The 13,255-nt window shown below is 38.8% G+C and overlaps 1 protein-coding gene across 3 annotated transcripts in view; it reads right to left on the reverse strand.

Moving 5' to 3' along the window:
* MRPS27 (mitochondrial ribosomal protein S27) overlaps window positions 1-13,255 on the reverse strand; it is a 44,234-nt gene that overhangs the window by 1,081 nt on the left and 29,898 nt on the right. For all 3 annotated transcript variants that reach the window (XM_042053929.1, XM_042053928.1, XM_042053930.1), the window contains 6 exons: window positions 10,894-11,008; window positions 10,310-10,388; window positions 8,940-9,055; window positions 7,402-7,504; window positions 5,106-5,248; window positions 3,432-3,587 (listed from right to left, as the gene is read on the reverse strand). In XM_042053929.1, the coding sequence (XP_041909863.1) occupies window positions 3,432-3,587; window positions 5,106-5,248; window positions 7,402-7,504; window positions 8,940-9,055; window positions 10,310-10,388; window positions 10,894-11,008 (712 nt within the window). The remainder of the gene's footprint in view (window positions 1-3,431; window positions 3,588-5,105; window positions 5,249-7,401; window positions 7,505-8,939; window positions 9,056-10,309; window positions 10,389-10,893; window positions 11,009-13,255) is intronic.

Here is a 13,255-nt window from a genome sequence, read left to right on the forward strand (position 1 = left end):
ACTAAGAGCAAAGCTTCAGTAAGAAACTCCCGTTTTCTTTCTTGAGCTTTACTTATCTGGATTTCCTGCAGCATAAAAATGTTAATTCACTTAAGATGATGAATCACCCAGCGATACTATTTCTGGCTTTCTGTAATCTTTAGCCTGATGGCTCCCTAACATTCTGATTAATTGCCTTGAAAGTGCAGATACACAACCAAGGAGATGATACAGCACTGGAAAATTCTTTATCCCTTGTTCACTCACTAGATAAAAACACATTTTCCCAACTTCTTTTAAATAAAACATTTTACTCAGCCCAGCATTTGCAAAAATATTTAAAATAAGTATGTGTTCTAATGAAACGTACATCCATACGTTTTTCATTTGAATGATTGAACTTCTTGTTTTGCATTGCAGGATAATGGAAAGAAGATGTGTGGATTGTTCTCCTCCCAACAAAATGCAGTTCTAGAGCCATGCAGATATCCAGACTTCCAGTTATCACTGAAAGTTTATGCACTGTGCAGCTGGTCCGCAGTGTTCTTCTTACCCGAGCTCATGCCAGCAATAATCTGCATGGGCACTTCCCCTCAGCTCCCATCTGGAGGCTCTGACTTGTTCTTAGGCAGGAAGCTATTATGTCCCCTCTGAGGCCTCTCCTCTTCTCCCTCCCTTAGCCAACACAACTGCAGGCTTTGTTGTGTTTTACTTTGGAGGTCTAAACTGGACAGACAGCAGATTAAAGACTCTTTAAAATGCTAGACATGCAGGTCTGAGGGGCTTGGGTGTTTGGTTCTGTCTGCTTTTTGATTTTATGATAAAGAATGAAAACAAAGTCAATGTCTTCAAGGCTAATGGACTAAAACCAAACTCAATAAACTTATTTAGGTGTATTAGTCTCCATTGTATTTGAGATCAGTAAGTACAAAAGGCATCAGTGAGAAAACTGAAGAGACTGTACAACTTAGGGTTGGGGAAGAAACTTGACGGCTATGCTCATGTTACAGATTAGATACATAGTTTAAATGTAACTACTTTAGATCATTCACACACTTCCCATTAAACTCTACCAAGAATGTGGTGAAAAGGGGCTGAACATAACAACAGGAAATTGAACTACAGAAAGGCAATAAACTGTAAACTAGCAGGTCTTGTCTCCCAAGCCATTTACTGGTATCAGTGGTATCCTGGAATACTTCCTGCTCTTCTCTTATACATTAGTAATACTGATTTAGGAAAGCAGCAGGTTTTATGTCCCGCAGGTACCAAAAGGGCACATTCTTAAATGGCTAAATCATGATTTTCATAAGCAGTCTCCAGGGCTCTGCATGCAGACAAGTTAGGGAAGGTGCACTGCTTTTAGAGAAGGTGTTCCCAGCATTTATGTGATAAAATGTTTGCTGCCTACTGATCATTGACACAGATGGAAAGAATTGCCTGAGGAATGCTATACTGAGCAGTAAGCCCCAGCATACAGGATCTGAAAACAGGTAATTACAATACAAATGAGTGTCAGAGTCTAGATTACAACTCTAACGGGTTTTTCTGGAAAGAGCCAAATGCCCTCAAGTCCTGTTTGTTTTAGTGGAAGTAAAGGACAAGTATCCATATCTGTTAGACTTCCATGCCTTTTTTCAGGTACTTCCACAAACGGTTGTTCTGAAGGTTGGTATCAGACACAGAAGCCATTCCATGGAGTACCATGGAGGAGCACGTGTATGTCTGGAGCAAATCCATATGCTTTTCCTTGTATTGTGGTGTATGATTTGTGAAACAGAACTGGGAGTGCAGGAGGAAGAAGCAATTGGTTTTGAGCTCAAGCAGAAAGACTTGGGATGTACTGGCTAATTAATGCAGGGCTGGACAAAGCGCAACTGAATTGTTTTTAGCAGCAGAAGTGCAAACCCTGTGCTGGGGTTACACAGAAGAGGGAGATCATCTGTGCTGGGACAGCAGCTGGGAAGGCACACATAATCAGGTTGATTCAGAGCTGCCACCTTCCCTCACACTTGTATGGATTTCTAGTGTGCTACTCTGCCCTGTGAACTACACCTGTAGGTGTCCCAGGGCTCAACTGGGAAGAGTGGCTATTGCTGGCCTAATGGATTTGAGAGAAGAATCTAGGAACTCTTTCAGGCTTAGCTGAAATGGCATCCTGACTCAAGAGCTCCTTTTCTCATTCAGACAACCAGGAATTTTGGCTTAATGACATACAATTACTGTTGGATGCCTAGATGCCACATAGGGGCTACGTCTTTCTCATATTCAGACTTTCCTGGTCAGATCTTAAACACTGGGACTAGTTTTTTGGCCAAAAGTCACTCACTGCCACACCAGGGAATGTCTGAATTGGGCTAATTATGGAATTTGTGGAAAGGTTGAGCTGAGAAGAAAACCACACTCTTGGCACTAGTCCCCAATTTGATATTCAGACCTCATTTTGAACACACTGCATTATTTTCCCCAAGGCTAGATAATGCATAGACAATGAGAGACACATAAAATGTCTCACTCCCTCCTTCAAAGGACACTTGTGTTTACCTAATTCACTGTAATTCATCCAGGCATTAATTACCATATGCTGAGCACCCACTGATTTCCAAACACCTCAATTAAAAAGTTTTAACTGCCTACAACAAAATCTTAATATCTAAAGATAAGTAGCAAAGTTATATAAGTAAAAATTAAAGCAAGGAGAAGTGTGTGTGTGTGAGTTGAAACCACAGGCTACTAGTCTTTAAACTTTTGAAATTTCTTTAGAACAGTCTGTATCCAGCACAACTGTTCAAGGTCGCAGCCATCCAGGTGATAGCAACAATGGAAACTGATGGGCTATGGAAAGAGTACTGCTCCTGGAACTATAAGCCAGATGAGTTTCGACCTGAAGTACTCGATTTTTACCACAGCACAAATCAGAGATGATTAAAAAAATTAGCTCATTTAGCTAATTTATAGCTACGACATGATCAAATAAAATGCACTCATTATATAGATGTGCTCTAATGAACAGCTTTTTGTGTTTCTTACTGTTATACATAATTATAATGTACACAAATGGACAATAAATTCAGGGTAGTCTCACACCTATTACAATTTATTTTAATGAGCAAGACCCCACACAAGGTCAAATAATGGGTCTCTAATGACATATCACTTTTGCAAATAAGACTGGAGTTATCATCTTGATGTATGAAAAGCGAAGATAAAATTCCAGCAGACAGACTAAACACAAGTGGCCTTGAGCTTTTATGTCTTTGTAGGCTACTGTTTCCTGTTTGGAGAAGTGAAAATGCAAGGTGACATCAGTTTCAAAAATGCCAAACAGAACTCCTGATGCACTGAAGGGGTGCCAGTCTACTAGCCATAGTAAATCAGCATTTATATTTTCTAGTATGTATCACAGAGATCTACCACAGCTTAGAATATTCAGATAAATTAAACTGTCTTACCTTGAATCGGCTGTAGTACTCAGGTACTTTAGACTGCTCTGTTTCTTCTGACTCTGCACATTGTGACTTCTGCTCTAATTTCTTGGCTTGTTCAGCAGATTCTGGATCAGATTTGGCTTCAAGGACAGACTGTAAAATGGTCTCCAGGGCATCAAGCTGAACAATCACATTTGTCATGGTTAGAAAAAAGAGTTTGGAAATACAATTTAAGTAACACAACTGCCATGTATTCAAAAACTTCATGAATTACCTTGTAATTTGAGATTACTTCTGTATATGTGAAACAGAAAACCAAATTCTAAAAGGAAATGAGACAATCTTGGAAGAATTTTGTACTGTGCTTTTGATCTTGAAGTGTGTGGCTCTCACAGTCATTCCATTGCTTTTTTGGGCTCTACTACTGGATATGTATCGAGACGCAGCATTAGTAAAGAATCAGCAAGAACTTTCTTTTACAAGTTCTTAGTTGTTCCCGGAACAAAGTAAAACATACCCTATATAGATAGCATTTCTAGGTATTACTAGTATTTACTATTTTTAGAGTATCAGTATGCAGATGGATAGGATCTTCTATGGACCTGTTGCATCACAGACAGATACAGCCTTGTTTCAACACCGGGATGTTCATCTACAACCCAGAACAAGATGAGGAGTTCCTTAAGTTTTCTAGGGTTTGTAAGCAGAAAAAATCACCAGTGTATTAAGCTAAGTTCTTCAGACTTAAGAGTAAGAAAGATATCTCCAAAACCACACACCCAAAGTGGTAACTTAAAATGGTGGAAGTTGCAGATGTGACCTGTCTTGTACTGTCCAATATTACACTGAGAAGCTTCAGAAAACAGAGCAATAGGTAGGAGTACCTGCTGAGCAGTACCCTGGACTTTTGTCTGTCAGGGGAGACTGCAAGCTTAGTAGTGACATGAGCAAAAGGGAGGCTCCCATCACCAGAGACACCTTCAGGAAAAAGTACCAAGAAGAGGAGAGGCTTCAGTGATGTTTCTATGCTCCAGCCCATGTCGTAGTGACATCCTAAGTCACTCCTAAGCTGTCTGATTCCAGGATCAGCCTGATTCCCCACAGCACTCCTAAGCCCCAAGTCCATTAGTTAGTGCTGACCTTATAAATGGACTGAATCTATCCATCCTCCCTGACTGAGGGCAGTACAAACCTTCTAGAAATCACTCTGTTGGCTTTTTGGACCAGTACCACTCAGGACATCATCTGAGGGCACAGAACACATACAATCAGCCATGAGAATGAGATGACATGATAGTTCATCCTTACTGCTAAGAAATATGTCTCTGAGTGGTTTCAAAAACTTGAGAAACAAAGGTGTCTTCCCATACCCACAGGCACGTGATTCTTGTGACACAGACCCAGGTGTCTCTAAAGAGAGGGCAAGGCTTAGAAAACATACTTAAATGGTCTGTGGCAATAACACACACACTCATCACCAAGTGTCCTTTATCACCAAGGACATGCCAGTAGACATTATCACTGGCTCATCACCTGAAGCAGTGGTTCTGTTCTGAACATTACTTCTCCTGTCTTGTAAAGGCCTCTGAAGTTTGCAGGGCATCTTTTCATTAACAAGGCACAGAATTCACAGGTTTTACTGAAGTTTGTTTTATATGAAATTCCCCTTGTTCAGTGGGTTATAGCCTTTATACTTACAGCCTCTTTACAGACTTTGATGTCCCCTGACAACGAAGCCACATTCTCCATCACTTGCAAGGCTCTATTCAAATATCCAGGTGTCCACATCAGCGGCATTAGATTGTATACAGCTCTTAATCCTTTAGTCAACTCCACCTTCCCTGTGAAAAAAACACACTTTACCATTAGTGCTTCAACATCTGAGTCTTAAACGAACCAGTATCAGTTGGCTCTGGTTTCTAGAAGTGACAGCAAGTGTCTTGGCTTCTGTTGTAAAAACAACACAATTCTACAGAGTTGCTCTGGTAGAATTTCCACTGCCTTATTTTATTAAGGTGCCTTCTTTTTGCTCAACTTCACATAATTATGTGCATGTTTCTAGTACCTCCCCATTCCCCCTCACCCATAAATTTTGCCGAGATGGAAATGAGAGTAAGTGGCCAGGTTTTCTGGCTGTCTGGCTTTGTAACAGCAGCTTGTAAAAGGATGTCTGAAGATCTCAGACAAATGTCTCCTTAGCTTTCAGCTAACTGTGGAGCATGTGTGCACTAAATCTGATTCTCTGGATTTACCTCTGTGGCCTCTAGGGTTTACTCACCTTTAATAGCACATGTTATGGCTACGCTTAGTTTCTGCTGAGGCTTCCTAAGAGAAAATATGGGACACCTGCCAAAAAGGATTCTTGATTTAAGACAATCTGTGAACAAGGTGTTCATTGATTTTAGCAGGACCTGTGATGTACTGCACCACTTACAATGTGGCTTTTCTTCTGATAGTAATTACTTGAGAACATGCAACTCCATGACATAATAGAGGAAATGCACGTAACATTGTAGTTGGTGCAATTTACAATGATTGTCACTCTTAGGCTTTGATTTTGCTATTGTCAGCATAACAGATAATACTTCTTCAAGTGCAGCTTACAGGAGTTGTGTCCAAGCTCTCAATCCAATTTGCACTCTGGCTATAATGACACAAAACTATGAAAGACACCTTCTTTATATGGAAGAGAATAGTTTAGGAAAAGCAAGGTAATAAGTGCACAGACAAAGCCTATGGACCATGGCTAAATTAAAACAGCTGAGGTGCTTGAGGCCACTCTGTACCCATAGACATCTTTTACTCTCTCAGAGGTCAGTTCCATTAGTGTTGGCAAGGCTTTGGAATACGTGACATAACAGTAAATAGCTTTTGATCCACTGAATGTCAATGTCATGGAACAAGCACTATTGCTTTCAGACAAGAGTGAAGTGCATTTTTGAAGTACAGCCACTACTCCACCAATCTATATGACATTTAAAACTCTCCAAACTGAATGCCAACTGGATGGCAAAGTCCCCACTCATATCAGTATCTCCACTGGATTACAAATTACAGCACTATGAAAAAACCTGCTTTCAAATTAGTTTTCACATTTATCCCCCTTTTTGACTGAAAATGAGATTTTTGGTTTACAGTCATGATAAATGCAAATCAGCATCCTAATTCTGCCACCACACATCATATTTTGAGGGGACATTTTAAGAACAAATTCACTTTTTATTACCCTCAATAATGCAGTAATGAAACAAAAATTAACAATATATAGTTGATTACTTACTTTCTAGTAAATAATCATTTTGTAAAGAAGAACAAAACCTATCTGTACTATATTCCAATAAATATTCAGAGGAAATTCAGTAACTGTTTGCCCATTTCCCTTCCCTTCGATTCTGAATATACTCTGTTCTAACTTCTCTTTAATACTATATAGCAAATTATCTACAGTGAAGACTTCTTAACAGATACAGGATAAAGGCACTGCTATCTGCTGTTCACAACCCAAACATTCACTTTACAGTGACTAGTAAAAGTTCTAAACATAGTGTTTTCCAAGCTGTGCTCTTCCATCTTCCTAAGGTTTAAAGATTATTTTAAGACACTCACTAACCAGAAAAAAGAGTCTATTGTCCATAACCTTAAATTTGTGTCATGGAAATCTGTACTTTAGGGTATTTTTAAAAAATCTGTTGGTCAACCAACAAACCAATCCCACTGTTATTTAAGAATATTGTCTCCCTTTCAGAATCTAACCCAAGCCTGCAGGGAGCCCTAAAGCTGGTTCTGAAGCTGTCTGATGAATCAAATTAAAATCAGTTCTACCCTCCACGCTTACCAAACAGGTTCACTTGTAACCCTGAAACTGTCCTTCCACTATCTCTTTTTTTTCCCTTTCCCTTCTCCTTGATTACATTTTAATAAAGCAAAGATGCCAATCTAATTCAGCCACTGAAGACAAGAGGGAACAGCTGACAATGAGGGAGGTAAAACTTACCAAGGAATGCATAGCCATAGAGCTGGGAACTAAAACCCACAGTGTTACTTTGCTTTAGACCCGTAAGCAACAGTGATGCTCCAAGATTTCTCTCTTCTTCCCACTGCAAATAATGTATAAACTAAGTATGTGCTCCTTAACAAACACAAACATAAAATGGCAGCAAAGACAGCATGCATGACTTTCATCACATCTTAGCAATAAAGAATCATTAAACATGTCCAGTGTTCAGTTACAGTATCTCTGTCCTGAGGAACAGTACAAATTGTACTGAGGAATAACTCTCTTTCCAGAGGACTGTAAAATGTGAGTGGTTGAAATGTTGCACGAAAGTTTTCCTTACTATGTCTACCCCTACCTCTTAAATCAAACACAGAAAACTAGTGCTGAGCATTATGAGGCATTGAATGGTACTTTCAATGGTGTATACAAATAAAAATATTATTTCATTGCTGTATTTGGATGGGATTACTCCAAAATGCATATTAAGTAAGTCACAGCTATACAAATAAGCTTGCCTTAAACATGTCTTATGTTCACACCACCCTTGCTTGCACATTCAGCTTTCACAAAACACTACACATACTGACAAATGTTTATCTCTGCAGTAAGGATATGCAAACATGGACAAACACAATGGAAAAATGAGATTTTCATCCCTTTGCTTTTCACATACAAGTGACTAAGCATACTTGATTTCTAGGGAATGAAGAGACTCCAATACGGTAAATGCACTTTTCTCTTCTATGGTGAAAACTGAAATTACAACCCAGCTGGATAAAACCTGAAGGCATCTGTAAAATGCATTTTGGAAGATGCTTCATGTAACACAGAGGCTTCAAGCATTTCCCTTAGAGATGACAACATGCTATTGAAGGCTTGTGCTAAACTATATGAAAAATAGCTTCCTACAGAAATCATGGCAGAGCCCTTTACTGACTGAGCCCCTTCTGAAAAGGTAGAAGAATAATGCCACTTCCAAGACCCTGAACTGTCATTTTGGCCTCAAGCAAGCAAGCTGTAAATAACAAACCCATAATCCTTGGAGACAGGAGAAATGTAACAAATTTAATTTTAAAACAAATATGTGTAAGAAACAATAGACCCAAAGCCAAATGGGGTACTAAAAAACCTAGTAAAAATGCTTTATAATTCTGCAACATCACCATTATCAAGCTCTAAGGGTGAGCAATACTCAGCGTAACAGGGTCCTACACAATAGGTGACACAGTTTTTTTGGTGGTAATTCATAGAGTCTGCTTTGAACTGAAGTATCAATTCACATCCTTCAAATGGGCATACATTGTATCTAAAAATCCCAACACACCCTCCTTTTCAAAGAAAGGAGCAAAAGGGGTGTTTCATACTTTGTTGTTTCTTCTTTCCTTTCTTCTGCAGTTGCAAAAATAATGGGAAAATGGAGTATTTTTCCCCCCAGGTAAACTTAGGGGAAATAAAATACATTCATGATTGAATGTCTAACTGACTGCACCACAACACTTGGAAGCAGAGGCACATTTTGAGTGTGGTCAGTTTACCGTATGTCCAGACTTGGTTGCCAGGTACTGGTATAAAACATAGAGAGAAAGAAGCTGTGTTGATAATTCATCAAAACTTTCTTGGAGCATGATCTCTGTTACTATTGACATAGCATCTATGGAGGAAAACAATACATAATCAGCATAGCTCCCAATACGTATCTCCCTTTTGCACACTCATGTTCACTGACATTTTATTGCTGTAGTATGCTTTGAAATAGTTAGGGAGAAAGTTAAACATTTCTTACAACTAGAATACACCTATAGAATTAGCCTTATTCATTTGGCTTGTTCAAACACTGCAAGAAGGAAGAATGGGTTGAGCAGCATACACCCAAGGAGCTCTCAAAATCATCTTAGCTCTACACACTTCACTTGGTTCTTCTTTCCCCAGCTCTTCAGTCATTAAGATTAAAAAAAAAATTTTAAATGATTTCTTTGTTCTTGTGTTTTGATTACAAACAAGAGAAGACCAGCTTAATTTCACTAGCCTTAGGGCGACAGGAGAGTACAAAGGAGCAGAAATGTTGTCACAGATCACCCACAGTGGTCTCTATATTCAGCAAACAATGCTCTGGAGGAGCTCTACAGGGAGCTCCAGTGACACCCCCCGTCAGAAAGGACAGTTTGTTAAAAAGGCCTTCAGCTTCACATACAAAAGAAATATGGATAAAATAAGGAGGAATTAAAAGATGGGGGTGTGTCTCAAAATAAATAAATACATGTATTAATTTGTCATTTAGCAAAATCTTTCAGTTCCTCTCAATTATCTGTTTTATATGAGCTTTATGCAAAGGAAAGCTTACTGCAAGTCTACAGTACTAGAAAACTCGAAGTGAAATTAAAATCTTAAATATCTGTCATCAAACATGTGAGGATTACTCATCCAAACACTTAAACAGTCAATAATGAAAGGTAGCCCCAATATGGCAATTCAGCATAGCTGGCTTGCTCCAGTGACAGACAGAAAGCCTACACAGTTTAGATACATAGCTTTTTGAACAGCTAAATGTATGGAAGATGAATACCAACACATATTTAGATTCTGGTAACACTTTAATTGTCACTAATAACTCCTATGATATCATTAGCACATACATCAGACTTGTAACTGAAGAAGATGGTTTACACTTGGAATAGGATTATTAACAGCAGAAACTGTGAATCACACAAGTTTCAAAACTACAAAATGAATAAAATCCCAACAAAAATGAGAAATAAACACGCAGAAAAATACTTCAAAGGAAGGTGAAGTCATGTTTCATGATGAATTCAGAAAAAATATGGCTACAAGTTTTTAGTTCGAAGAAAAGCTCTGTAAATATAAGAGCATACATCTAAGGATGAAGTATTGGTATGTATTTTCTTACCTTCATATTTCTTCTGCTTTATAAAGCAATCCAACAAAATATTAAATGTAAAATTATCTGGAAAAATTCCATAGTGAACCTGAAGGAAAGAAGGAAAAAAGTTCAGTGTGCAAACGTGCTGTTCAAATCTCCCCAAGCACACTGCTGTAGACACCAGAAAGAGCAGAACCATGGCACTGCACACTGATGCAACGTACAGTCAAGCAACACAAGAGATCAGCATGGCACCTGTGATGTAGGCCCTCCAACTTCTGATGCACTGCATTTGTTTTGGCATTTTACCTGAGCCTTTGGGACCAGGAATGGGATTGCATATCATGTTATTATGCCTCCCCCGCACCTAGCATGTTTTGGACACCAACGCTATTTAAAAACAAAAAGCTTTCTGAGAAAAAAGAGTATTTAAAAGCTGTGAAAGGCTGTAGCTAAAATTCAAGTGCAACAGTAATTTTTATTTTGATGAAGAAATCTGAACTTAAAACCACAGTCTACAGGACCTGGCTGCAACAGGAATTCCTGTCAAGCCACATTTGAATCAAAAAGCCAATCAAATATATTCGTGTCTTTTCCTTGGTAAAACTTACCTTATTTTTTATTGTGTATAAGGCTTTATCTTGAGCGCCATATTTTAAGCACTGTCTGATCCAGCTGTGAATGGTCCAGTCTCTCAAGTACCAGGAATTTGGGCTATGCCGAAACCTAAAGATGATAAAATGGTTTGGGTGACAATATGACTCTGCTATTACATAAACAAATTCTGTAATCAACAAACTTTGAATTTCAAAACCACACCAATCATGAACTCAGACATAAATTTCTCCATGTTTGACTTTGCAGTCAATCACTGCTCTCTAAAGAGCTCCAGATAGCCCTTTCAAGTAAGAGAAAGAAAATTTTGATACATTAATAGTATGTACAAAGGGGAATCTGACCTTTTCACAGATGCATAATATTTAAACTTCTCACTTTAGAAGAAAAGCCTACTGCTTTTCTCCTGAAGAAATAAATACCAAAAAAACCCAGTTCAGTATATTTATGAAGGCCAACTGAGACTGGTATGAATGCTGCAGTATTTTTTAACTTCGTGCTTGTGATTGTGTAAGATTGTATAGTATAACATTTTGATGTATAATACTGCTGATCTTGTCAAAGAGATATGACTGATGACATCAGCAAGTATCAGAATTACATAAAAATGTAACTGCATCTGAAACTTCGGAGCTTGTATAATCTGGTGTCTCCCACCCTCTCTAAATCATGCCTCACTTCACCACTTAAGAATTCATTATGCCTCAGCACAGGTCATCCCTGGGCTGCTGCATGCTCCATTTGCCTTAGAAATGCTTCATCAGTGAGGCATACCTCATGCACAGGGAATCTCTGCTGGAGAGCCCTTCCCTGACCCTCTGCACTGGTTTAACATATTCTGAGACACCTCATGCCATGGCTTCAACAGTCTTCCAAGGCAACCCACTCCAGTGCTCAAACAATTTGTAAAATTGAATACTTTTGCTTCCATTTCGTCCTTATTCAGATATATGGGCTTTGCACTGTATTGGAAGAAATGGTGGCAAAGAGCACATGGAGCTTTAGTTTTGGCAAACACTCAAACATCAGTTACAAGTTCAGTGGTGGGACCTGCTGCCTTGGTCTTGAGCTGATTTTCACAACCCCTTCTGAAGAGATGCATGCAATCTTTCTCAATTCAAATGAAAACTGATCTCAGTCCCCAGCACAGAAGTGACTGCCACTTTCTGTAAAGAACACTGATGACTGAGCTGGGCTCATGCGCAGATGCTTGCAGCCCTAAGCCAAGCTGCAGCACCATTTAGGGGCAGGGTTGACTCTTCTGTCTGAGCGAGCATGCTTTCCAGAACGTTTATCAGATTAACGTGGCCACCAACCCTCTTTCCCCCCTCAGTAAATCTCATGTATCACCGAGGGCTACACAGATGACCAAGCCTGGAGAAGTACTACAGCCTAAAGAGCCTTCAGAATGAAGAGGACAGCCATGCCAAAAGTGAAGCTAAACAACTACAGAGTCTAAATACATGTGTTTGTAAGTGGCATATGAAATCACGCCATTAAATTAGGATTTAACAGAAAATGAAAAGCATGCTTTGAATATTAAATTACAAGCATCCATTCTGTTGCTGTAATCGCATTCCATTTTCTTCCCTCTGGAGTTCAAATACTGGGGAGTTTTTGAACTCAGATACTGGAGTTCAAGTTTGCTTCCATTAAAGTCCTGTATCATGGACAAATGCTTTCAGGAAGTATCAATTACAGGAATTTGGATTTAATCATATTTTGATTAAAAAATTATCTAATTGCTACAGATTCTTTCACCAGCCATTTAAGAAAGATCAAGCTGGAACACCAGCACTCAGCAATAAAGCTGCCAACATTTTTTAAAGTTTCAATAAATGGTTAATATTGTTTCACAGGTGGAAAACAACAGACTTGTCTTTCAAAAAACATGACACTGATGCTCTCAAATACTTAGGCTTTCTATTGACACAGTCTTTTCAAATGAAAAGCAAGTATTCAAAAAACAATTAAAAAAAAACCCCAACCAGCTGTTTTTAATGCATTTGAATATTCAGATTTTTCCAGAGCTCTATTTATTCTCTTGAGTACATCATAGTGAGAGAGAAAGAGCACTCCAATACCTCCTGCACCTTGGATTGCTACAGCTTACTGTAATGAAAGCTTCTAGGTTTCAAAGTAAAGTTGGACAGCAAAAGGCCTAGCAGGGATGCAATATGGTCTAGAAACAGAATGAAGCTGATCCTCAAACAATACTCATTGCTGGAACCAATATACACAAAATCCAGAGGCATGTTATAAAAATCTGCACAACAGCTTTTATAGGGCCAGGACTGATTTTTGTGTGTGTGTCTGTATGACAACCACAGGATCTTTCAGATCTAATTACTGTATGTA

This window comes from Corvus kubaryi, unplaced genomic scaffold (genome assembly GCF_017639235.1).
Source record: "Corvus kubaryi isolate FWS band 111438036 unplaced genomic scaffold, C.kubaryi_AGA036_p1.0 split1-37296, whole genome shotgun sequence".
Classification (NCBI taxonomy): Eukaryota; Metazoa; Chordata; class Aves; order Passeriformes; family Corvidae; genus Corvus; species Corvus kubaryi.